At 37.3% G+C, this 27,202-nt stretch overlaps 1 protein-coding gene across 6 annotated transcripts in view; it reads left to right on the top strand.

The window, feature by feature from the left end:
• The window catches only part of LOC120341635 (teneurin-3-like), a 116,976-nt gene that overhangs the window by 87,211 nt on the left and 2,563 nt on the right, over positions 1-27,202 (top strand). For 5 of the 6 annotated variants that reach the window (XM_039410182.2, XM_039410179.2, XM_078119662.1 and 2 more), the window contains 35 exons: positions 65-255; positions 5,495-5,696; positions 6,322-6,423; positions 6,812-7,009; positions 7,742-7,936; positions 9,900-10,109; positions 10,316-10,465; positions 10,918-11,137; positions 11,590-11,709; positions 11,867-12,167; positions 12,512-12,779; positions 13,184-13,435; positions 13,795-13,946; positions 14,356-14,548; positions 14,830-15,038; positions 15,538-15,707; positions 15,856-15,981; positions 16,326-16,509; positions 17,014-17,238; positions 17,494-17,578; positions 18,000-18,180; positions 18,347-18,684; positions 19,194-19,333; positions 20,376-20,576; positions 20,991-21,213; positions 21,601-21,872; positions 22,278-22,474; positions 22,802-22,907; positions 23,058-23,206; positions 23,548-23,680; positions 23,981-24,113; positions 24,917-25,061; positions 25,469-25,754; positions 26,299-26,424; positions 27,007-27,124. In XM_039410182.2, coding sequence (XP_039266116.2) covers positions 65-255; positions 5,495-5,696; positions 6,322-6,423; positions 6,812-7,009; positions 7,742-7,936; positions 9,900-10,109; positions 10,316-10,465; positions 10,918-11,137; positions 11,590-11,709; positions 11,867-12,167; positions 12,512-12,779; positions 13,184-13,435; positions 13,795-13,946; positions 14,356-14,548; positions 14,830-15,038; positions 15,538-15,707; positions 15,856-15,981; positions 16,326-16,509; positions 17,014-17,238; positions 17,494-17,578; positions 18,000-18,180; positions 18,347-18,684; positions 19,194-19,333; positions 20,376-20,576; positions 20,991-21,213; positions 21,601-21,872; positions 22,278-22,474; positions 22,802-22,907; positions 23,058-23,206; positions 23,548-23,680; positions 23,981-24,113; positions 24,917-25,061; positions 25,469-25,754; positions 26,299-26,424; positions 27,007-27,124 — 6,501 coding nt within the window. The remainder of the gene's footprint in view (positions 1-64; positions 256-5,494; positions 5,697-6,321; positions 6,424-6,811; positions 7,010-7,741; positions 7,937-9,899; positions 10,110-10,315; positions 10,466-10,917; positions 11,138-11,589; positions 11,710-11,866; positions 12,168-12,511; positions 12,780-13,183; positions 13,436-13,794; positions 13,947-14,355; positions 14,549-14,829; positions 15,039-15,537; positions 15,708-15,855; positions 15,982-16,325; positions 16,510-17,013; positions 17,239-17,493; positions 17,579-17,999; positions 18,181-18,346; positions 18,685-19,193; positions 19,334-20,375; positions 20,577-20,990; positions 21,214-21,600; positions 21,873-22,277; positions 22,475-22,801; positions 22,908-23,057; positions 23,207-23,547; positions 23,681-23,980; positions 24,114-24,916; positions 25,062-25,468; positions 25,755-26,298; positions 26,425-27,006; positions 27,125-27,202) is intronic. The other variant, XM_039410181.2, reaches the window with a different exon arrangement.

The following is a 27,202-nucleotide window of genomic DNA, read 5'->3' as shown; positions in this document are numbered from 1 at the left end:
CTATCTTGCAACTTGGAGCGCTACGTTGTTTTATCAATTTCAATGAATCCTAATGTTTTCACAGCGGGAGGTCCAGAAATTCCGTTTGAAATTCAACTCGGGAGGAAAGCTCGATTCTCCGTGCCCGCAGGAATGTTCTGGCGCTCTCTAGTGTTCATGGGAAGTGACGATCATCTAAAGTTTAATTTCACAATCAGCAGGAGAGCCATCCTCGGGGTTTACGGAAGAAAAGGAATCAGGCCGACACATACTAAGGTAAAAAAAATGATATTTATTTTCGTCGTGCAGATAACATTGCACAATTCGACAAGAGTAAAATAATTCATTTAAAAAACAGACATACAATATGTCGATGGCAAATGACGAGGGGCCGCAAAATACTGAACGGTCGACGTCAAAAATGGGTAATTTACCTCTTCATTTTTAAAAGTTTCCAAAATTTGACGGGTTAATACAAAGTGTCGAAAAACACCTGGGTTTGGGTTTGACTAATAGGACAGGTTTGGGTATTGTCACGTAACACAAGGATTTCAAACACAATGGATAATAAATTGTGGGTGTTGGAAGCGTATGAAGAATAAGAGCTTTCATATTTATTTGATTTAATAAACTTTTTTCAAATAGTTTGAGGTGTAGAAGAATATTTAGTGTAACCGTTATAGACAGATGTCCATAAAGTCAGTCCCCTTACAATTTCAATTTTGGTATGAAGTCAGTTCTCAATATATCTTAACCAGGTTTTTATTTAATCGGCAATTGTTCAAGTATTTTTACTTCATTTAATACAAAACAATGAGAGTACCGCATGAAAAAATTTGCGCGCATTGTTGCAACTTTTGTGTCAATTTATATTTTTTCTGGCGAATGCTTCAAATTTTTGCCAAAATTGTTAATTTAGTTTTAAAATTCCAAAACGAGAGTATTTTCACTAAAATCCGTTTTAAAAAGTCAATCACACTGTTGTAAAAAAGCAGCAACTTCACTTATATTTCACGATATCCAAGTTCAGTGACGTTACCTATCCTTCAATGAATTATTTTATGTTATTAATTTTATAAAAATCGCCAAAATATGTGTCAGGTGAAAAAAAACAGTTGTAAACTGCAAGCTAAGCAAATTGATGATTTTCATTGATAATTTTTTCATAATAACCTAGAAATTGTCAACAAATTCATCAATTTTTTCACAGTCCATCTTCTTATTCTCTAATCTCTCACGATCGGTTAGGTTTTGTTTGCTCAAGTTCTTTGCCTCCTCATGCGTGATATTGAAAGAGGATTAACTCTTGTGCTTGTGTTTTAAAGTTATTTTAGGAAACACTTTCACCAGGCAGAAATGGCTTTAATTTATAATAAAACATGCACAACTGGTCACGGGCATAGCCAGGGATTTACAAAGTGGGGGGTTCTGAAATTTCTAATCACCAAGTTAGAATGTATCAGCCGACGGGTCCGTTTTTCGAAGGTCTTTAAAATGTTTCAAGCTACGAATAATTGCCATGTTTTATACAGAAAAATGCATTGTTTTGGGAAGGGAATCCGGAGGTCATTTTTTTCCGACCCGCACCCCCAGACCAGATAGCGCAAAAGTATCGTGAAAAGTTTGATGTTTCATCCGACTGAAAATAAGTTTAGCACTAACAGGTAATCTAACAAAGCGTGCTTGGTTTACAGTATTAGCAAATAAGCCGTATTTATTCATGCACCGACACGCAGTTAGTTATAGCTGCTTAACCAAGATTTTCATTGATATAAAATTACCTTACGGTGGATCTGATCTATAGCTAAATCGCTTTTCTCGAAAGCGGGCTCGGTTTACGGCTTCTATAAATGGCTGTGGAGTCGGAGTTTGACATGTATTACTGGTGTAGGAGTCGTATTTTTGAACTACCCGGAGTAGGGAGTCGGACTAACCGGAGTCGTAGCTTTCAGGCCTTTCAGACTTTCAATGGTGATGAAATAAATCAAAATTTTGCAACGACAGTCGAAAAGCATAAGTCGGTGTAGCTACCGGATAAATTATATTCGATTTTTTTTTTTCGGGAACTTCAGATATGTCCATTAGTATTTACTAACATGTAATTCCACACTATTTCGTTATAGTGTCAGCAGCGTTTGGCATTTTAGTAGTCGCCCCTGACTTCGCTTAGTATGTACGCATGACCTTGCTTTGGGCAATTCATCGTTAAGAATAAAAAAGGACTAAAGCAGTTCTTTAATGGAAGGCTATTGTAAGCCCTCGCCCAGTCAGGCATGTGACGTTTGATTTATTACTTCGCGATTTATGCCGAGAAAAATCAATATTTTGGTAAGGATTATTTTCTGTAAAAAAATCGTAAAATTATTTGCAATCGTAAAATTTATTATGCAGTCACTCTTAAATACACATAAACGTATCTGGTAAGCTGTATTACCGTGGAACATTTACTCAGCAGTGGAGAAGAGTCATTCCTGATTACGTGCGGCCACTGAAATGCCAAGAGATACTATAGCTCATATATACTTATGGCTGTTTCAGAAATGAGATAGACTCGTCTCTGAGGAAAGATACAACTACTAAAATAACGAAGGTTAACTACGCATAGATATGGTTGTGCATTACTCGCCATCGAAGACCGCTTGACTCGATACATTGAAGCCCGCAAAATACTGCTATTGAACTTAAGTTCGTGAATATAATTCGTTTATTATCAACTGCTCTCATCTACATTCCTCTTCTTCCCCACCCGGGCCACAAGGATGGTGTGAAGGGCCAGAGATCGTGAAAGTTTGAGAACACCTGCCCTGGGTTGTTATGAAAACCTACTTTGAAAAACAAAATGGCGCACCGAACAAATCATCTGTTAATATTTGTCGAGAATAGTTCACACCTTGTTTATATTAAACAGTGTCGATTGAGACTTCCATGATTCTCCAAAATGAACGGTTGGTTGAACATGAAGTTGATTAAACCTTTTACGATTCTACCTATTAAATGGTTGGCTGAACAAGAAGATGATTAATACTTTCAAGATTCTGCCAAATGAATGGTTGACTGAACAAGATGTTGATTAAAATTCAACAGCATTTAATGAATTCATCTTATAAACGGCGAGAGTATAAATAGAGAAATTTGCGCTTGAAGTTCTTTATCAATACGTCATGCTTGATACTTAAAGAAATATTTTTAAAGAAGTTTTTTTTAGTTACACTTAGAATAAGCCACCATTGATAAATATGGTGCTGCTATGTTTTTAAACTTCGGTGTATACAACATATAATTTTATTACACCCCATTGAGGCAGTGGTCATGGGGTTTCAATTGAAAATTTCTTCACCAATACTCTAACTCAGGGTCGGCACGGTTTTTGGATCAGGGCCACAATTTTTGCCCGTTTAGAATGGCGGACCACGTAAGTGTGACGTTGAAAGTTACATTTTATGAACAATATTACAGTGATACAAAAGCATTGAGCCTTGTGCCAAAACTAAATTCAATCGCAATCTCAACAAATTCCTTGAATTACTTTTTATCTAAAATATCAAAATGTGGTTTTAGTTTGGTTGTGGCGGCACCGGACGGGCCAGACTGAATTAACCAATGGGCCGGATTTGGCCGTAGTTTGCCCATGTCAGCTCTAACATTATATTTTTTAATTTGTCAATTACTGTTGGATTATTACGGTCCATCATTGCCTAATGCCTACACATTTTTATTACACTCTCTGTGATGTGTTGGGTATGGGATTTGATTCCAATAAATTTAACCTGCCACTCTAACACAGTTTGCCAACCATTTGGTCATATCAACATGTTTGAAGCTCGTTAAATATCCAATCCCACGTTCTGTTATCAATTTTTATCATGTGTCGATTGACGTTGAACCTGGTTATTTCCTCCGACCCGATGTTGTTCGGCTCGTCTGTCAACGAGGAAAAATAATTGTAAAGGCAGATATTTGGATTAAGAGTAGATCATGTTTGGGCCAAACAATGTACTAGTTGACATCTATATTTTGCGGAAAATTTCAGGAAATTGGTGGTTTTTATACAATTTTGTTCAGTGTGAGGTAGTAGAACGTCAATTAAAATCGGAAAGAGTACTAGTAAAAGAATTGAAATCAACCACTGACGGTTCGAAAGCTTGCTTTGAGCAATCTTGCAAGTATATATAGTCGTTAGCGTTACAAAAGGCAAGGTATTAGCTTATTTGGAACACCAGATGAATATACCACATCACCTCCCTTCTCTGTTCTAAAATTAGTAAGATCGTGTGAATAAAGTCAGTTATGGTATCATTCATGCCCATAACCAGACAATATGGGAAGAGTTATTGAAGTATCACTCAGCACTGTCTGTTACTCAATCAGTAATGTCTCCTTTTCATTGGTTTGAGGAAGACTTCTGTCGCGTTAAAGTGCGTATGAACGGTGTTACCAACAAATATACAGCTTTTTGTCGATCTGTTGTTATTCTATTTTGATTCTGATGTAACAAATAGTAGACTTTCACTCATCATTGGAAATGCGTCATTATATTATATTTATGGTGGTGGTTCACGTAACTGCTGGTAGATTACGGCATTGTACACTCTCTAAATGCATGTGTATGGAACCAACCCGACTTAGACTGGTAATCGATGTGGGTGCGGTTTTCCATATGATGGGGCTTGTCTCATTGGCTTTCCCTTTTTGGAATAAATGAAAAATAAAATATATTATTCTTATTTTTAATAAGCATTTGTATCCGAAGGCTGACAGGCACAAGGCGTCTATGGGCCTCGCCTAAAATCCCAATCCAGTAACGTCTGGTATCAATAGTTACTATAAAATAAGCTGATCCAGCATGGCCAGATATAATAGAATCCATCACTCAGCATTATGAAAGTATCACTGTATTTAAGCTGTTAAACATACAAGTCTCTACCAAGCATGGCCCATATGATATGCTCAGATAACATCTATGGCCAACTTTATTTACTAGTTACACATTCAGGGTTAAAATAATATTTTGTTTCATGGATGAGTTAGTGAAGTGAATATTGGGTTTTATTTATTATTGTTGTGTCATACAAAGGTCAATATGATGTCACACTCTGCCTTCGGTGATGTTGTAAAGGGGGAATGTTTATCACAAAAGAAGTTTTTCAATGAATTGTGACACATAACATGTATCAATTTGTCATGATCATAACTGTTTTGGTTGATGACAGCGCCCCATGGATTGTATGGAAAATTAGTATGCGATCACAATAATGCTAACCGTTAACTGGGTCTTAGTGGTTAAAGCGTTGGTCTTAACTATGTTGGCAAGGGAAAAATCTGAGTGTTGACATGGGCCACACTCGGCCGGCCTTCCACACCCCTATGGTACAATGCTGAACTGCACCGGCCTTCCCAAAAAAGTAGTTTCTTACGCATCTGTGATGTTTTTCTCAAAATGGTGTAAGGTGTTTATACAGAGATGTGTTTAGAGTGAAATTCAAAATTGAATAAAATGAAGTCCATTCTTTTTCAGTTTGATTTCTTTGAAAAAATCGACGGGTCTTCGATTCCAGTTCCAGCAGAAGATTCTTCATCAAGCAGACGCAAGAAGAGAGAGATACAAGATTCCGTTACGATGAGTTTTGTGAAATTTCTTGGATCGGGGAGTTGGCATCTCGGTGTTTATAATGACGGAGAGGAGAATGAAGAAGGAGAGATCGCTACTAAACTAGCAGGTGTGTGTTTTGCGTTAGTTTGGATGATTATGAAGGTTTTTTTTATTTTTGGAGAGACTTTGGCCACACACTTTCACTCAGAATAAAAGGTGAATCATCTCAGAGTGAAAGTTTGGGTACTCACTCAAGAGTAAAGTAGACTCATCTCTGAGCAAAAGTAGTGCACTCACTCACTCATAAGTAAAGAAGACTCGTCTCTGAGCAAAGTTACGGTTATTCACTCAGAAGTAATGGAGACTCATCTCTGGACCAGTACTGGCATTCACTAGGAAATAAAAACTCGTCTCTGAGCAAAGTTACGGGCACTCACACAGAAGTAAAGGAGACTCATCTCTGAACCAGTACTGGCACTCACTCAAAAATAAAGACTCATCTCTGTGTAAAGTTACAGGCACTCACTCACTCACACTTATCTCTGAGCAAAAATTCTGGCAACTACTGTACTGCCAATTGATACTGAAATAATATAGATGTAAGAATAGTCATCTTCATTCTTGCTACAGCATCCTTGCGTTATATACATATGGATATATCAGCTCAAGGGCTTCGAAACAAGATAACTTAGTCTCATGTCAGCACAACTGATATTCCTTACATTGTCACCAATTCACTCTTTGTTTCTCAGGCGGCCTCTCAAGCTGTTTGAACAACTGCAATGGTAATGGAGACTGTGTTGACGGGGTTTGCAACTGTTTCCCAAGATTTCATGGAAGAGACTGCGCTGAAGGTTTGTGTGAATATTCTGGGCTGTTTACGTTATGCTTCACGAATTTTGAAGTTCAAAAATTTCGAAAAACGTTTTTGAAATTTGATAGTACTTATACTGTCTTATTGTTCTGTACTGACACCGATTTTAAGGCTCAAAATATACCTTAAATACTGTTTTATTTTTATATAAAAGCTGATGTTTATGTCGCCCTCACACTTTGAAATAATATGTTTTGGATAATAACTGATAAATTTTGACTCTTAACATAACTTTTGGTCAGTTCTTGCTTTTTTTACCAACCATGCAGTTTGATGTGGCTGGCTTGTAAATTCCACAATTGTCCTGAAATATGACTTATTTCTGGGCTAAAAAACAGATTTGTTAAGATGTCAATCATATTTCACAGAATCCTGTCCAATCGTGTGCAGTGGGCGGGGTTTATATGCTCATGGAGAATGTGTCTGCTTTTCTGGTTGGAAGGGAAAAGATTGTGCAACACCTACTGACCAATGTGAGGTGGCAGACTGTAGTGGGCGTGGCACTTGTGGAACAGATGGTGAATGTGCTTGTGATCCTGGGTGGGCTGGAATTGGATGCGAGATAGGTAAATACAATGTTTAACTCGTTTGTTCCGACAAACTTATTTTGAATGGGAAAATCTCTAGTCCGAACAAAAAATGAATTGAAGGCTACTGGATACTAGTAGGAGTCAATATCATCATTTTTACTAAATAAGTCAGGGAGCTACTAAATTAGTGAGAGCTGAAATGAATTTTTCAATTCATGTTTTACAAAATTAATTTGTCCATTGTTTATCCACTTGGTCATCTCATCCAGACTGGGAAAGAGAACTGGCTACCCCAATAATCTTCTAAATGTCATTTCCTATAAGGTCTATTGAAGAGACCTGATGTCAAGTCCATGTTTCCAAAACAAATAACTGGAGAACTATTCCCATACCGACTGGTAACCGAACGAGAGACCGTGGTTCGCCATATGGTTAAGCCGTCTTATCGGATTTCCCCTCTCCCGGGATAAATATGTAAATCCTATCCTAAGGCAGCTTCATGTGATGGTTTTAATAAATGTTCATAAATAAAATGAGAAGAAGGTTCTTAGACCCGGGGGAAAAATGAAACATTGTTCTAGGTTTTTGTAATCTGCCACTAAGATAGCTTGATTATACGCTGGCCATGGCCTGTGCAGTTACCAATTCTAAGATAAGTATGGAAATGGTTGAAATGCCTGGATAAAGAATGATAATCATCCACCTGGGTGAAAATCATTGTAATAATTTTTTGAATTAAATATTTAAAATAAATCGATTATTTTTCAGTTACTTGCATTCCTCCAAATTGTTCTGATCACGGTGTTTGTGTCGACGGTGTTTGCCACTGCGATCGAGGTTGGAAAGGAAAATCATGCGACGTCGAGGATTCAGGATGTTTTGAGAAATGTAGTGGACACGGAACGTACAGTAACGGACAATGTCTGTGCAATCCCGGATGGAGTGGAAGGACTTGCTCACAAGGTTGGTTTGGTTTTTGTTAAATCCTTCTACTCTCTCTAGAACATTGGTTTTCAACCCTTTTTTGGTGAGCGGAACCCCAACGAGACATTTCATAGGAACCCCTGCGCAATAGTTTAATTGTCTTCTATTGTTTTTATTGTATGGACTATAAATATACAAGCAAACCTTATTCTGGCAAAACAACTTTTTTTTTTAAATAGTAGTGGCAAACTATTTGATTGTATTTTGAACAGTATTTATATACTAATATGGACTTTGAATTTGAATGAAAACTTGCGGAACCCCTGGACTATGTACTGGCGGATAGCTAGGCTGCCGCAAAACCCTGGTTGAAAACCGTTGCTCTATAGTTATTACCTGTAGCAGAGTGGCTTTGTGTATTTTTACAAACAGCTCGTCTGGAATCTTGTGTGATATTTTGAAAGCTTTAGTGATTTTTTGTGTCTATAATACTAGGAGGTTAATAAAAATTTCTCCAATTAGGTATATATTTTTCTATTATAGCACAACTGGTAAAAAGCAAACCATATATGACAATGGTCTGTCTAAATGCCCCTTTTTTCACACACATACACATTTATTGTCCTGGTTAAGTAAATCCATATTATATAAATATAACCATGATTGGACCACGATCTAACAAAAGCTTACAAATTTCTAATCTGTGGAAATGTATTATGTTATTTCTGACATACAGTTCAGTACACAACATCCTGATACCCATGTAAGTCCACATGGACTAACATTGAAAAAAACTTGTATCGTTTACTTCTCACCAGTTGCTCATTTATCTATTTTAAATGCTCCTAGTTAATGACTTTGCTCACAGAATTGTGAACAACAAACATCCATTTGTTAGACTGTTGGCAACAACTTTTCTATTCATGTAGCCTCAGTAGATGAATTCATTTCATTCTGTCGCATTTTTCATTTAGAGTCTGTAAGGAAATTCTGTATGCTATGTATGTATGACATAGCATATATTTTTTTCATAAAAATTTCCTTTAGGCAAGGCCACATGCACTCAGTCAGAAATATAGAAGATTAATCTCTGAGCAAAGTTATGGCAACCACTAATGTGTCAATAGTTACTGAGACTCGAAAGAATTACTTGTTTGAAAATACTGGTTGATGCGAGTCTTGAAGCGGTCAAGATGCTGGGGAGAAATAGGCAATTTTAAAGGGAGCTCCAGAAGTATGTGCAGCAAGATGGCGCACAACCTGAACATAGTATGTGTACCAGGTTAGGGTTCAGGTGCCATCTTGGTGCACATACTTCGGGAGCGCCTTTTAAAGTTATCATGGACCATATTTTGTAACACGATGTCATATTTGTCATTAGAATATCATATTTCTGTAAACTTTTACTTTTTGCACCCCCCTCCCCCTTGTAGAGCATCTAAATATTTGTTCTTGTACATAGAATTCATATGTTCTGTCTTTTGTTTTGGAAAGCCAAGACATTTTGTAGTGACAATCCTTTCATTTCATTTAGTAGATTTCATGCAGTGATTTAACTGTAGCAGTAGTTTGGTTTGGTTTGAACTAACAATATTTCTTTGTTTTCTTTTGCATCCCTCTTTTGCTCGCATCATTGTTTATGACATCACACACCACATTATGAAATCAAATTCACTATTCTCTATTACACATTATGACATCATTTACCACATTATGACATCAAAATGTATATTTCCATATCAAATTCACTATTTTCTACTACACATTATGACATCACAAACATTCTACATGACATCACAATGTTTAATTTTTTAATTACCTCAATTGATTTTGTCACAATCACCATGTTGATCATCAATTCATCTTACTCAACTTTGATTATGACCTCATCAAACAATGTTTACATCATTGTTATGACATCATCAAACAATGTCTATATTATTATTATGACATCATTACACATACACACACATGAATTTTATAAAAAACACACAAACTACAGCAAGTACCATATCTCCTATAGCACCCTGCTTACCCACCTGCCATCCTGAGCATGGAAGCTGCATCTCTGGTTCCTGCCAATGTAACGAGGGGTGGACAGGACCAGCATGTGATGAGAGAATGTGTCACTCACGATGTTATGAACATGGAACCTGCTCCAATGGCAAATGTGTCTGCAACATTGGATGGAATGGAGATATGTGCACTTTTGGTGAGTGAGACCAGATAGTGAAAATTAGTCTTTGATCAACTAAGAGAATATTTTCATTTGCTGATACATCATAGAGAATTTTATGTTTTCATTAACTTTAGAACCTTAAAAGTAAAGTAAGATGGGATACAACTGTACATTGAGGCCTTAAGGCCAGCACAGCACCTTTGAGTCCATATATTCAACCAATTTTCTTTGTTCTATAGAGGGTTGCCCAAACAACTGTGGAAGCCATGGACACTGTTCTAAGAATGCTGATGGTGAATGGTTTTGTTCCTGCCAACATGGGTGGAAGGGACAGGAATGTGATATTCAGGTTGAAATGGAATGCACTGATGGGAGAGATAATGACAGAGGTATTGCAGGCTTTACTACTTTTTATTTCTGCACATTTATCATGGGTTTCATAGCTTCTTTTCGAAAAAGGCCCCAGGTGCAAACTGTAACAATTTTAAGGACTTGAACCGCATTTGGTTAGCATAACTTGTGCAATTTTATATGTACTGATGATATCTTTCTGTTTAACCACAATCTACTAAATGAGAGGTTCTCAAAATCTTGGTGTCATGGAGCTCTTGAAGCGAGAAGAGGTTGACTTGCTGCTTTGTATTGAAAGAATATTCCGTTTTAATAAGTAAACGAATAGCTTGCGAACCCCCCAGGTTTCTCTCATCGAGCCTTGGGGCTTTGTATGGGTACTAAATAATACTGCATTCAATAATGCATTTTGAATCAAATCATGAATCAAAACAACTGATAAACAATCTTATCACCTTCCCATTCTTATCTTATCTCATATTTATAACAGATACATTGATTGACTGCCATGACCCAGACTGTTGTGAGAATCCCTCATGCAAGTCAAGTCAGCAGTGCAGAGGAGCTTCTGACCCAGCGCAAGTTATCCAACGCGAAGTCAGTCGAACAAAACATCTTCCTCCGCCATCTTTTCATGACAGCATCAAATTTCTAATCAAATCCTCATCAAATGTCCAGTTTATAAGATCATCTTCTGCTTTTAATCCAGAGTAAGTTGAAAATACCTTTTGTGCTTTTCTGAGTGTAATAGTTATTGCATCTTGCTATCATATACCAGTTTTCCAGCATAGGTTGGCAGGTTTGTAGGATTGAATTACTTTTCTTGTGATTACTTGTTCCTATATTTGTTCCTATAACTCACAATCGGAGATTGGGCTAGGACTGTCCTGCGCTTAAGCCACCTTGAGGGTTCTTTCGCTCCCATGGGATAAATATAAAAATAGTTTACTCATCTCAACCCAAAACCCCATTGCATATAACCAAATTGGGAATAAACTTCGCGAGCATTGCCTATTTATGCTTTGATTTTTTTTGTCCTGTCTTTGTAATTCCAATTTTAATCATGTTTATTTCAACTTGACCGGATATTTTAATTCAATTCAAGTTCAGCCATATTGTGTCCATTGATATCATAATAATGTAAAACATATATTTATTGCAGGAAAACATCAGTACTACGAGGAAAGGTTGTTACTTTGGATGGCTCACCTCTCGTCGGGGTCAAAGTTCAGATTAAAGATCGACCAGGATATGGATACACGAAGAGTCGAAGAGATGGAATGTAAGTAACTGTGTGCTTGCCTTTGGGTCTCTACCTTTGTGAAGTAGTGATGTGTTTTGAGCAGAGTTGATACCATTTATTTCACCTTGGATTATTTCGCCTTGTTATGCTTGATTGATCAAAAGTACAGTTTTAATTCATCTTTTTTCCTATTCAGGTATGACATCATTGTTAACGGAGGAGGATCAGTGACCTTGAATTTTGAAAGGTCGTTGTTATTGACAACATCTTCTACCATCTTTGTTCCATTGGGTGATTTTGTCATCGTTCCCACGGTAACCATGCGCACAGCAAGTCAACCGGAACAACTTAAGTCTGATGTCACAATTGATGGTGCACAAGGCAATTGTGATGTCAGTGTCTTCCCTCGTCCAAGAGCGATAATTTTGCCGATGGACGTTCAGGCATTCACTGCTGATAACTGTGATGACAGGGGATCGGTCATTCCAGAGACTCAAGTAAGATCTGCTATGAAAGCTTATTTTCCAGTTGGGCCAATTTATTTGTATCTTTGGTTGAGATACTTTAAATTGTACTTTAATTTTCTAAAAATGCCAATTTTTGATGAAATAGCTAAGATAATTTATCTTAAATCATGAACAAACTCTAAAAACAGCAAAATAAACAAACAAGGAAAAAATTCATTGACGTTTTCAGAACTTCAAATAAGTTTTAAATAATGAGGCAGGTACTATATGGTCACTACTACTAGTTAACTATCCTCATACCAGAATTGGACTTTGAGGTGTTGCAAAAGCAGGCAAAGACTCAACCTAACATTAGTATATTTTGTTTTAATCAGGCTGTGCGAGAAACCATCGCCCTACCATTCTCTGGAGTTGATCTCGTTTACCTCAGCAGTCGGACTTCGGGTTATAAGTCAAAAATTGATGTCCAACTCACACCACTAGATGTTGCTACCAATCTACGAAGAGTTCATCTCCGAATCTCAATACAAGGCATTTTGCTCGAAAAAATGTTCGAACCGATCCCTGAATTAAAATATTCCTTCATCTGGTCGAGACATGATGCATATGGACAGAAAGTTTATGGAGCCGTCACAGCTAAAAGTGAGATTTGTTTTTAGCTAATTTTTAAAGCTTTGTAAAAGCAACATATATTTATACTTTTGATTTCTTTTCTTTCAACCGCAAGTTATATATATGACTTTGCATCATTAACTACGGTAATTCCTCATTGCTATTTGTATGAGTCACCTGAGATGGTGTTCATAAGCAAATTCATAGGTACCAGTCCTGTCAATTCCCAGTTTTTCTTGATGTATATTGAAATTGATAGCAAGAAATTTTGGGCGATACATTTATTACCACGACAACTCAACAATCTATTGTTAACAATTACAATGTAATCTGAAGCAAATTTGTCTTAAAATATTTTAAACCTTTTTTCGTAATAATTTTTCTTGATTCATTTTTTAACATAGTTTTCTTAAATTAATTATCTTACTTTGCAGTTGAAGTCGGATATGAATACGAAATGTGTCCTTCGGTCGTCTGGGATTATCATTTGACCGCTATCAAAGGTCATGATCCTGTGATGACCCAGGAAGTAGGAGGTTGGTCATTGAACATTCACCATACATACCATAATGGTGTGGTTCATCTTGGTAACGGTGGAACCATGCAACTGGATAGGCAGCCGCCCATGATGTCGACTGTGATGGGGACTGGGCTGCAGAGACATTCCTCATGTGATGGTTGCAATGGTAAGAGGATTCCTAAGTTCGATTCATTTAGATACAACACTTTTTATATAGGCACTGCCCTATACCTCCGCTTCTTTTAAGGAAGGGAATTTTTGCGCATTGCCTTGTAAAATTGTTTCACTTATTCCAGTAATTGCTTCCAAGCATTTTGAACTTTTTTATGTAGATTTGGCAACTCCCATAGTAACTAAAGACACTCCAATTCTTATCCATATGGTAATATGCATTTTCTATCTTGTATCTTTACATGCCCTAATGGTGGACATGGGATTCAAACCTGAGATTTGAAACCTTTGACCCCAACATAGTTAAGTCTTTATGGTATTTCTCTCTCCTATTCCCATCCTTCAATGTTTCAGGTCCTGCATCCTCAGCAAAACTCCTAGCTCCTGTATCCTTAGCTTGTGATGCATTCGGAAGCGTTTATGTTGGAGATTATAATTACATACGGAAGATTGACAGAAGAGGACACGTCAGCAGTTTGTTGTTCTTAAGGAATCCACCACACAAGGTATGAAGATTAAAATTTGTCAATTTACTATGCATTCTAGACATGTAAGTTGAATCAAAATTTGAGGCATTTAAGCACCTCAATTACAACAGCAGTCTTCATATTTCAAGACAGATGGTTATCAGTTCACTTCACTGCTTTTATTTTTATACAGTAATATATAGCTTTATGTTGTGCACTATGATTGTGCCAAGCTTTCATCGCATTTTCTTTCAAAGATATTTATTCCCAAAACAACTTTTCCATTAATATCACACATTGTGCCACCATGTATGTCCCAATGAAGCCAACTTATTTAAATTTTATTCTGTTTACTGATTTAATATAACAAAATATTGTATTTCCCACCGCGAAAACAATTTCTTTAGTTTCCTCAGCTAAAAAATTCTTTTTATTTTTATTTTTACAGTATTACATGGCAGTTAGTCCATCACTAGATGGCACTCTATATTATTCAGATCCAAACGGGAAACGAGTTTACAAGATCCGCAACATGAATCCGCAACCACGAGGAAGTCGTAGGATTCTTTCAGCAGCTGATTTATCTACTAACATGGAAGTCCTGGCTGGAACAGGAGCGACTTGTCTCCCGTTAGTGCAAGGTAAAGCAAACTTTCTGTTTTTTTAGAAATGCTTTAAAGACTGCAAAACACTTTACATGATTTGTTGTGGCACTTTGTTGGTTTTTAACCTTTGTATATGCTAAATAATACATAAGTAAAGATAACAGTTCTTACATTCTGTAAGTGGCGGCTCATCTGAAGCCACATTTTGGACTAAGGGTGTATTGTGTATGCACCTTCCGAAGAATTAAAGTAATAAAAATGATACAACCACATTAACTTTTCATAAATCTTCTCAACAATTTCACTTTTATACCCAGGTAACTGTGGTGATGGAGGCCCGGCATACTCAGCCAAGCTCTCAGCACCTCGAGGCCTTGCTGTGGACAAAACAGGGAGAGTTTACTTTATAGATGGAACAATGATACGAGTTGTTGAGACGAGCGGAACAATTCAAACCTTCGCTGGATCGAACAACATGGCAGCATCAAGGCCTCTGCCATGTGAAGGAACAATTAGTTTATCTCAGGTATGATTAGATTCTTCACTAGAAACTCACTTAGTACCACTATTGGAAATTCTTAAGGCAAGACCGATCAAATAGTGTCATCAGGATGTAAAAGCCAAACGAAATGAGGAGAACTAACTATAACGACTTGTGCAGATTTCACCTTGCATATTCTGACAGTATTTTGTTGTCCCATTCTTTTACTATAGTGGCACTCTTTGTTTATACACTGCCACTTTTGTGGTATTTTAATGACCAATTTGTGGTGTCACATACTTTTATTATATTGCTACATATTGTTATCATGATTCCACTTGCGTAGCTATGATGCCTCATTTTGCTATCATGACACCACTCATTCATATTCAACTTCAACATATTTTTAAATACATTTTTGCAAATTGTTTTTGATTCCCCCTTCGTAATTTATATCTTGAGTCCGCAATTACTATTATGCATCTGATAAAATGATTAGATTTATTAAACTTTGAGATCTTTAAATTAATCTTTTAAATTTCAGCTTCAATTTGACTTTCCCACTGATCTATCTATCAATCCATACGATGATTCAATTCACGTCCTGGACTCGAACATCGTCATAAAGATCGACGTCATCAACAAACAAGCGTCGCTACTTGCAGGAGTTCCAGTTCATTGTACAAGAAAAGCATCAAAGAATTGGGATGAAAGGTGAGGCTTCGATCTTTAAATTTTCTGAAAATTCTTTAAAATTTCTTCCCCCTTCAACATCTAATTAAAAGTTTTCAAATACGCCTTATCACACACAGGGTATATAAAATACATACTTGCATCATCTCATGATATTTTTATTTTTCAGGGATTCTCGACGTGTTTCTCTCGTATCTCCTGTTGCAATAGTTGCTTCTCCACATGATGGCAGTATTTATATCGCAGAAGCCGACAATCAGTTTGTGAACAGAGTTCGAAGAGTCGATACATACAGGTAGGAATTGTATTTTCTTTGGTAAGATCACAAAGTCTTTTGCATCTAGATCACATTGACAAATCATTCAAAGTCGCCACTGGACAATTTTTTACACTTTAGCATGTGAGATTTGTGCGACCTGCGATGCCAGAATAGTTAAGTACACCTCTGTAAGTAAGTCTTTCTGGCCCAGCATTGATTGTCCACCCAATTTGTCACTTCCTGGGTGAAATGGTGAGCTTAGTTTGGACCTGTATTGTTTTTCTTTTTCAATATGTGAATATGTACAAAATAACTTTTTCAACTCCCATCATATTCCCTGTCCAACAGAATAACTATAAAATCCGCATTTAATTCCACAGGCTCAGGATATCAACCATTGCTGGAGCGGAAACAAGCTGTGATTGCCAGATGTCGGATTGCAATTGCTTCAAAGGTGATGGAGATTTTGCGAGAAGTGCCCGACTCAATACACCTGCCGCACTCGCTGCTGCTCCTAATGGATCAATATACATCGCAGATCAATTGAATCTGAGAATCAGAAAGGTATGGCAGTTTTCTCATGTAGGTTTTCTTTGAGACAACCGAAGAAAAGTCTGTTGATTTGAACCAGACCTTGTGTGAACCACTCTGCCAATCTCATATATAATCATCTCACATGACATTTAAACTTGCAAATTTATGCAGAAACTTTTCTACTCGAAAGAGATCTCGGCAAATCAAATTTCGAAATGATAAACAAAACCCGAAATAGCTGAAGATGAGGTGACCTCTATAGGAGATTTAAAATTCATGACAAAATGGCCTAGCAGTTGGAGTGAACTATGGTCGCGCAGGTTTAAGATCACCGCCTACCCAGTCTGTAATAATGGAATGGTCACAATACTTATTCGAAAACCGTCCAGCTTTGGCAAAAAATAGCATGCGGTTACATATAAGTTGCTTTTAGTCAGTAGGGCCCTGTTTTGGTTTTAAAAAAAAACATATACACACAAACTGGAAAAGCGGGACGTAGTCTATCACCTATTTAAATTGTCTTTGTTGTTCCAGCTTTCATCAGCATTGCCAAAACTCAACAATCAGGGCAAGTACAGAATTGCCAACCCAGATACAAATCATGTTTACGTTTTTTCCCGAGACGGACTTCATCTCACAACACAGAACGTGATCACTGGAACCTCAGTCTATAACTTCACTTACTCTCCGGAAGGATCTGTGGACTCAATCATGGACATTCATGGGAATAGATTGTCTATTATAAGAGATGGGAATAATGTGAGTAGATTTATATGTGTTTATGCTTATCTTATAATCATGGTTTTTGTGTTGGAATTTCAAGAGGTTGATGGGTGTTGCCAGGTTATGATTAGAAAATGTCATTTATGTGAACATTATGGTTCTGTAAAATGCGACTTAAAATGAACTGCATGGGCGTTATCGATTTTTGATGCCCTTCAATAACTATCTTGTCCCATGAACTGAGTAAATGTATGTTTTGGATTTTTTTAGACTGAAATTGTTATTTTCCAGGTTCCCAACAAAATTCTTCTTCCAAATACAAAAGTTCTTCAACTACAGTTCACTGCTTCCGATGCATTGCAAAGAATTACTGAAGGTATGTTTTATTAATAGTATTATTCTATTTACTCAATACTGAGCACAAGTCTCTAAAGTTCGCAAAGCTATCAACTTGATAGTGACTTTGATAAAGATCTTAGATCCAGTTGGATAAGTAAAAACCTTGCAACTGTACCACACAGCAATTGGTTCTATTGAGGACTAAATGTTTCTGATGTACTGTCACTGTGACCAGATGAACATTTGACAAATGATTAAGATAGTGATAAAGTGAACAAACCTGTATTTTTACTGTCACCAGTTAAACATGGGATGAATGATAAAAATAGTGATTAAGCTGAGAAAAACATAAAAGTCTGATTAAAGTGGAACTACGCTTTATCATGGTGTTGTTTATATAATCTTGTAATTTTTAGAAAGCTTTCACCATGTAAATCTCATAATTTATTCCTCCCCAGGTTATTCCCCTCCACTTGCAACCATGTCATACCAAGGTGGGGGAGCAACATTATTACAATCCATCACTCAAGGCCGCTCACAATCATCATTCTACGTCTATAACGTCCATGGTCGTCTTATCTCAGCAGTGTCACCTAGTGGCGTTGTGACCACATTACATGTAAACGCTAATGCTACAACGTAAGTGCCTTGAATTATTGTTTGTTCTGGTATTTTTTATGCAAAGTTTCCATGCTCCCACTCTGAACGAGTCTATACATATCAAAAGACCTGTAAATTGAACAATCAATTCTCTAGTAAAATCGTGGCTTCAGCGATCTTTTGAAAATGAATTCTAATATTCCAGGCATACTGTAACCATGACAACCGCTGCAACCTCAGTAGGAAACGCTGAAGAAAATCAGCGAGGAGTTGGATCAAGAGGAGTCATTATTACAACACAACCAGGTTTTATTTGTGACATTGTGACGACACAAGAGGGTGAAATGACAGCAATGTATCAACGCTGGACTGACAATTCAATTTCTGTACATTTTCTTGACGGATCCGAGTTGTCATTGGAAACCAAACCCCACCCGGTGTTGGGACTGACGGCCCCATTTCTAGCGAAACGCACGATACATTTGCCACAGGATCCACTGGAGAACAATATTGAATGGAGAACAAGAAAGCAACTGGAAAGTGGTGAGAAAATATTATCTTTTGGAAACTTGTTCTGTTGTAATAACATATTTAACTTTGATAGCATAGAATAAGATTTTGATATTTATCCCAAGAGAGTAGGTACAATTAGTAGCATAGCTTGTATTTAATGTGTAAGCCAATAAGATTGCCTCATACCAGGTTGAGTATGATATAAGGTTAACTTAAGGATGACTTAAGGTTAACCTAATTGTTCCTGACTTGAGTAGCAAAGGATGCCTAAATATTCTATTCTTGCTAAGGCTATAAATACAGACAGCTTCTCGCACATAGAATGTACGCCAACAACATGTGTGATTGATACGTATTATAACCTATGTTTCTTATAATACAATAGTATAGGGATTTTCATATTCACACCCAGTAGATCAATTCAAAATAAATCAACGTACCGTCTGTTTACCAGTCCATGTCATTTATGGGGCTAGTTAGCAAGATATTTGTTTTTGGATACATGAACTCTATACAAATATATTTGAAATATTTTCCAGCATCTACAAAGGATGAACGATATCTTCTCGGGCGTCGAATGAGAGTTAACGGACGAAACATCCTCTCTCTCGATTATTCTCAGAATTTCAGACGAGAGAATATCTATGATGATCACACTAAGTTTGTCTTGAAAATACAGGTGAGTTAGCAATGCTGGTTGAAGGGTTGGAATCTTGTGTTTTAACTTTAAAACTTGAAGTAATTCCATCAGGCAGTTTGATCATTTGTCTATTTGTTTTGGTATTTCAAAGGCTTCAAAGACTTTCACCAGAAATTACTTCTCAGTTGCCCTATTTTGCCTCAGCAGAACGCACTCACTCACTCAGAAGTAAATGATATTCATCTCAGAGCAAAGCTATGGATGTTACCCCGAGCATCGGTTTCTTTGCGGCGGTGTGGCTCATCGTGCTAAGCGTTAGGAATATGCTCGCCACCGCATCTCTAATTACTCTGCGTGGGTTCGCAGGTTCGAATCCCATGCGGGATAGTTATGTGCGAGAGGATTGCTGGACTCCTCGCCGTCGTAGGGTGGTTCACGTAACCGCTGGTCGGTTACGGCTTCCTCCACCATCAAGTCCATGCTTCCGAAAACAAATAACTAACTAATCTCATACCCGACATGGACTGGTAACCGGACGAGAGGACGTGGTTCGCCATATGGTTAAGCCGTCTTATCGGCTTTCCTCTCCTCCGGGATAAATATGTAAATCCTATCCTATTCTTTGTTTATTAACCAAAACAATCTCAAAATGAAGACTTTTTCTGGGGTCAAGGGTCGGGGAATCATCCATGGGCGAAAGTGCCAAGTGTCTTTGAAACTGTATGAAATTAAGGCATTAGTAAGCATCGATTGAACCGAGATGCATTTCTTCTCTACAAGATCTGGATTAATGGCCACTCATTATCTTTCAGTTATTAGTGATCAGTAGTTTATTTTTCATCATACTGAAAGCACACTAGATGTACAAATTACAATAAATTATGAAAAAGCATTTCAGGGTGAGGGGTGCTCAAAAGTCCATATATCTGCAACTGTCAACAGAATAGCTATTGGCAAATGGCGAGAGGCTGGATTTTTTATCAGCTCTATTCTCCCTTGGATAAATATGAAAAAATTTGCAACGCAACTATATTTTTCATTTTACTTTGATTATTTTTAAATTTATTTATTCGTTGTTTAGTACAATGATCGAGGAATGCCAACTCTCTGGATGCCAAACAATGGAATAACGCCTGTAAATGTGACCTATGATAGGCTTGGGCACCCTGTGACCTGGCAACGGGGTCCCAACCATGAGTTACTGGCTTATGATGAGAAAGGAAGAATCACCAACAGAAGAACGGTGGATGGCGCAACATGGACTTACCTGAATCAAGAGAATGTGAGTCTATATTCGATGCTGAGTCTATTTTTTGAAAAATTCGAGGTAATGCACACTCACTCAGAGATCAGTCTCTGAGTGGCTGCACCTCTAATTACCCTGCGTAGGTTCAGTAGGTTCGAATCCCACGCGGGGTTAATTATGTGCGAGAGGATTGCTGGACTCATCGTCGTTGTAGGGTGGTTCACATATTCGCTGGTAGGTTACGACTTCTGCCACCATTAAGTCCGTGATTCTGAAAACAAATAAATGGCCAATGAATCCCATACACGATTTGTCAACCAATATGATTAAGCTGTCTTATTTACTTTCCTCTATTCTAGGATAAATATGGAAAACCCTATCCTACCCAAGCTGGCTTGTTTCCTTACCCCAATCTAATTAACACAAAATAAAATAATCTGTTTTATCCAGGTTGTCCAACTATCTGTCCCTAAAAGTACTTCTCACTACACCTACGTTTACGATGATTTCGAGAATGTGCGTCGAGTGAATCTACCATCAGGAGCTGTGTTCTTAGTTACCAGATTCATGGGTACGGGGTTCAAGAGGACGGTGGTTCAAAACTCGGCTGGAAGTTTGAAAATGTTTGTGGATGTTGACGATAAGAATAACTTGTTGATGCAACAATACCAAGGTGAGTGAAGGAAGCCTAAGAATTTAGGATAAGTACAGACAGGGTGACACAAAAACAGTACCCATAAATTTATTAATTACCTCAACAAAAATAAAGAAAATTATTTAACACTTGAACTTATGTTTGTGCCTGGTTTTATCTAAAAGATTCAGTAATCTAGGACGTTTTGCACAAGAGTTATGTTTTTTCTAGATTATGTTTCAAATGATCTGGGCTCTGTTTTTTGGAGAGTTATTCTGTAGCCATTCCAAAATTTAAGAAGAAAATAAAATATAAAGCTAGATTTTTGGATTCCATGCATTATAATACTGGCATAGAAAAGCGTAAACTGACAAAAATAATCAATTCAAAATTACTCCAAATGACTCATTATTTTTCTTAATTCAGGGGAGAATCGCAAGGTAGTTTATCGCTATGACACCCATGGTCACATGACGGAGATCCTACATGACAAACAGAAAACAAGAATGCTGCGCGATCCTCGATCTGGAGAGCTTGTATCCATGACAACTGATGATGTCACTACACGTTTCCATAGAAACGGACCACTAGTGCAAACACTAATTGTGACATCATCTACAGCAACTCAACAAAAGAAGGAAATCTCCGCAAAATTTGAATATTCTCACGATGTTAATCTGAGGCTGAAAAGTATTCAGGTTTGTGAATTATTTCGAAAGTATTTTCAAGGTCACAAGCTTGTACTTTTAAGTAAGGAATTCACTTTCATGTAAAATTTCATAAAATGATTGAATTCGATGGAAGATTAGAAAATTAACACGAAAGACGAGGATTCTATAGTCTATTGATTGTCAGTTCTGAAAACTCTTGTTTTCTACTATCTGATTTATACCTATACTAATTTATACCTAACACAAGGCTGCGTGCAAGTAGCCCCCAAAATTTTTCAGGCCCTAAGCTATCCAACAACGCATATCATTAGAATCGCAGAGTTAGAATCGAACTGGCAATTCTGGCACTGACACATTTTGTGCTTTCATTTCTTCGGAAATGATCCACATTCAGTTTTAATTTGGGATCTTGAAAATTCCAATTTTTTACAGACTACCATCAACGACACTAATCTACCTCTTGAAGAAGTTCGTTACGACGACGTTTCCGGCAAAATCACGGTGTTCGGCTTGTATTCTGTACTTTACTACCAAACAAATCTGTATGTAATATCAACAGCTGAGGTGACTTACACCAAGGAACACGACCACAGTGGAAGACCAGTGCAAGTTAAACTGGATATCTACAGGTGATTATACTTATCAATCGTGTTTCTTCTAAGTAATACAAGTAGGATTTAAGAGACTTGTTATACACTAACAAGCCCCTAAAACAAATGTATTTCTGTATCGCTACATAAATTGGGAGACTAACCAACTTCTAATCCTTCTTCTATTTTTTCAAGCTTGTTAGACTATGATCTAACAAAAGCTTACTAATATACTTGGTATTTTAGGGAAAGAGATTGTACCATTTTTATTGAAAAAAAAAACGGTTGTAAGAAACTAAATTGCATCTCATCTGCTTGCTAGTAACTAGACTAGTTGATATGTAATTATTCATTTTTTTTATACAGCAGCCCAATGTTCCTTCTCAATGTTGACTATGATGCAATGGGCCGGGTTAAAACACAGAACATAAGAATCAGCATGCAATCCAACAATACGGAATTGAATTATCAGGTAAAGTAGAATTACCTGGGCATTTGCTTGGCTATTTGGTGGAATTATTTCGACCAGTCACAGTCCAGTGATTATGAATGAGTTACATAATGACGAGTCCAGCACCTATTGAGGTGATTTTAATAATTTTTTTCAATTTTTATTTTTTAGTATCGTCCTGATGGTCTGTTGTCATTGGTTACTCGGACGTCTGGCGATTCTCACAGCGGATGGAAATATAGTTATGATAAAGACGGCAAGATTTCTTCGATACAAAGTGGAAGTTCTATCATAAGGATCAGCTACAGTAATCTTGGAACGTGAGTGTTGTGTTATGGAGTTTTCTATTTTATCTAGATAAGAGAAAAGCTTATAAGATGTCTCAATCATATGGCGAACCATTGCCTCATCCAGTTACCAGTCCATGTCAGGTATGGGATAAGTTAGCCAGTTAGTTGTTTGAAATGCATAAACTCGGCGGTAGAGGAAGACATAGCCGGACTATGTGAACCACCCTATGTTGGTGAAGAGTGCACATATCTACCTGTCAAAGAATTTGAACTTTCAAACTAGTGCAGCCTAAGCAGGAGTGTGTCAGCAAGCGTGTTCCCACAGTGAGTAAAGTTTTACAACAGGTCAATAACAATTCTTACTATTTCAGAGTTACTTCACGGGGAACACTGCAATATTTTTTCGACAAAGATGGATTTTTTAAGTCGAGGGGGAATGAAATATTCGAATATGACTCGTTAGGACACCTGGTGGCTGCGTATATGAAAGATGGTTCTTATAAGGTAAGAAGATTCACTTATGATATTAAATTAATCAAATACAACGCATGGGATGAAATTTTCTGGGGTCAAGGGTCGTTGTTGGCCGAAGATACTTTCAGATTTAGTTATGAATATGTCAACCAGTTTGTAATCGCTAACTCGCGAAAAGGCTATTACAATAATCATAAAGAACTTTGCAATAGTAAAGTATAGGAAGAGTTTTTCTGAAGTTAAGTAAGGGTCAGGGAAACACACTTTGAGAGTTTTGTTTGTTTTCCTTTTCCATATGAGATTTCTGATATATATTACATTTCTATTCAGGTCAAATATGGTTACGATGGATTCGGTCGACTGTCATCGCGTTTTGATGAAAAATCTCGTCAGATGTTGCGGTTTTATTACGCAGATATTTCAAACCCTACAAGACTGACAAATTACTTCAATTCGACATCTGGTGAGTAATAGACTGTTGAAAACTATGGATCTGTCTACTTCAGTACCATTTTTAGTCCTATGCAGTCTGCAATATAATCAATGAAGTGTGACTGGCCAGAATCCCCCCCAATGAGAAAATACTAATGTTGCTTTGTAACATAGTCGGGAACTGTGTTTGAAAAGTGGCGCATTGTTCTAAGTTCACCAATGCACCTCTGATTACCCTGTGTTAGTTCGTTAATAATGTACGAGAGCATTGCTGGACTTCACGCCACCGTCGGGAGGTTCACGTAACCGCTGGTCGGTTACGAATTTCTCCACCATCAAATTCATGCATCTGAAACTGGCCGACTGGTCCCATGCCTGACACGGACTTGTGGCCGCACATGTTTTGTCATATGATAAAGCCATCTTATTGGCTTTCCTCTCCCCCAGGATGGATATGTAAATTCTATCATAAGTAAATCAATGAAGTGTGTCTGGCCAGAATCATCCCAATGGGAATACAGGACAGTAATGCTGCTTTGTAACATAGCTGTCAAATCTAATATAGGAGTAAATCAATGAATTGTGATGAGCCAGAATGTTGTCACCTTAATGGGAAATTGTATTTGTTCAGATACAAAATAGCTTTACTTTTCAACTACTGTACCTATTGCTTTCAAATTTGCTTTACAGAAAACGCTTATTCACTCAGAAAAAAATTATCTCTGAGCATGATTATGGGCCACTGAAATTATATAGATGTAAAAACCGACTGATGTAGGATATATTTAAACAATGCCTGGTCTCTCGATAATTAAAACTTATTTCTGTGTTCAGGATTCATCACCACGCTGCGTTACGATATGGAAGGCGTATTGTTTGCCCTCGATATGAGTAACGGACTATCATGGTCTGTGATGTGCGATCATAACGGAAGCCCACTCGCTGTTATTGGATCTAGCGGAATTATAGCTGAAATGAGGTGAGTGCAGTTTATATGTGGTGGTTGGAGTCAAACCACCCTTAAGTGAAATAGATATATTCGTTAGGATAGTTTCTGATACTGAAAATTTTGAATGCGACTCAAACCTGTGATCAGCCTACATTTGAAAATGTCTCCCTATTCTCAACGGTTCATCATATATATCTGTATGTTGTGATTGTCATGACAATTATTAGCTATCAGAAATAAGAATATAGTGAAGCTTATATTATCCATATTTCAATAAAAAAAAATTAGTGACGGAATATCGAAGCCGTGCAGAGTAGTAACTGGTTTGGACGCTCAATGCGCTTGGATGAGCAAACCAATCATGTTTTAGCACTATTCGTTACACTTGATTGTGTGAGCCAATCATCTTTTAAAATAATTCCATTGTCTACTTTCAGCTATTCACCATATGGCGAACTCACGAGATACACAAACCCAAGGTTGCAAATCGTCATTGGTTACCGAGGAGGAATTTACGATCCTGATACCGGATTGGTTCATTTTGCTGATCGTTCTATGATACAACAAAGCGATAAATTCAAACAAAACCAGAAAAATTTAGATGAAACTAGATTTTTGAACGGTGTTGATTACGATCCTCTGATTGGTCAGACAACAACTCCTGATTACTCTGTCTTGCTCAGCAAACGAGAGAAAATTCCAAGGCTGATGAAATTGTACCAGGTTAGTTTTTGAAATCACTTTATGTAATAGATACTTATATTAATTACTTTTAGACTTCATTAAGAGTGTCATTGCTTAATGGTTAACTTATCCCATACCCGACATGGACTGGTCACTGGACGAGCCGTGGTGTGCCCTATAGTTAAGCTGTATTATCGCCTTTCCTCTCCCCTGCGATAAATATGTAAATCCTATCCTATCAAAGATATCCCTGGTTGAGCATTAGAAAGAAATGAGCTTTTTATCTCACCTCTGTGACTATGCAGGTTCAAATCCTGCCATAGAATTCATCCCAGGGTGGTTCATGTAATGGCTGGATCTGGTCAGTTCCTTCTCTATTATCATATTAAACAAATCCCTAACTAACTAATCCCATTCCTGACACGGACTGGTAACCTGACGAGAGGCTGAGGTTTGCCTTATGGTTTAGCCCTCCTACCAGGATAAATATGAAAATTACATCCTTTTCCATAACAGTACAATAAGAAAATGAACTACTGATTAAATGACTGATCGTTATCTAATCTAATCTTTCAATCACCAGGTCTACGATCCAGTGAACCCAGTCCCACCGTATGATCAGATGACAAAAGTCAGCAGTTGGTTGGACGCTCTCGGATTCAAACTTCAAAACGTCGCTCCTGATCCAAAGATTGATGATAGACAGAAGGTGAGTCAGATTAAACTAATATCTAAATCAGAAAATGGCCGTAGGTTCAAAACCAATGTCCAGCTTTTATAATGCCTTTTGGTCAGGTTTTCAAACTGGGGTTTTGCCAACCTTATTACATGGCTGTGTAAGCCTTTCCATTTATATTTCATTGATTGACTACTTCAAAATGTTACCCAAGCTTGGTGTCCCAAACTCATATCATGAAACAAGAAATTCAGCTCATTTGTTCATAGTAATTTCATCGACTTATTCACCAACACATAGACTGGAACGTGGCCACATTTTATCCAAGACTTGCAGATTTTAATCCAATGGGATATGGTCATGTGGAAAAAGAGCTGCTAGACTTCTCATGGTTGACGAGAGGTTCAAACAGCCATCGGATGCCACACAATGTTCATCATGTAGTAGTCAAACAACAATTTTTATGGATGTTTTCTCCTCAAAGCAAATGTACGAATGCTCTATTAACCAATCAGAACAGCCTAAATTAAATCAGTCATTGGTACATGATATGACCAAGCCTTTTATTGCTTTCCCCCCCTCATAATATCATTCAAACTTTTTCTTCCTCCGCAGGACAAATCATCTGTTGAATGTCAGTTATCTCATCATCTACAAACCTACATCAACCTACAAACAGTCTCACCGTCAAGTCTGATCCCTGAGACAAGGAAAAAGACCAAACAAATAGCAAGTAAGTCTAGGGGCCTAAAATTTAAGCCTAATTTTTATGTTTTTTCCTCAACTTGGGGAACATATGACCTTTGTGTGC

The sequence above is a fragment of the Styela clava genome, chromosome 14 (genome assembly GCF_964204865.1).
Source record: "Styela clava chromosome 14, kaStyClav1.hap1.2, whole genome shotgun sequence".
NCBI classification, from domain to species: Eukaryota; Metazoa; Chordata; class Ascidiacea; order Stolidobranchia; family Styelidae; genus Styela; species Styela clava.
The sequence above is the reverse complement of the archived record's forward strand: the minus strand, read 5'-3'. Positions and strand labels throughout refer to the sequence as shown.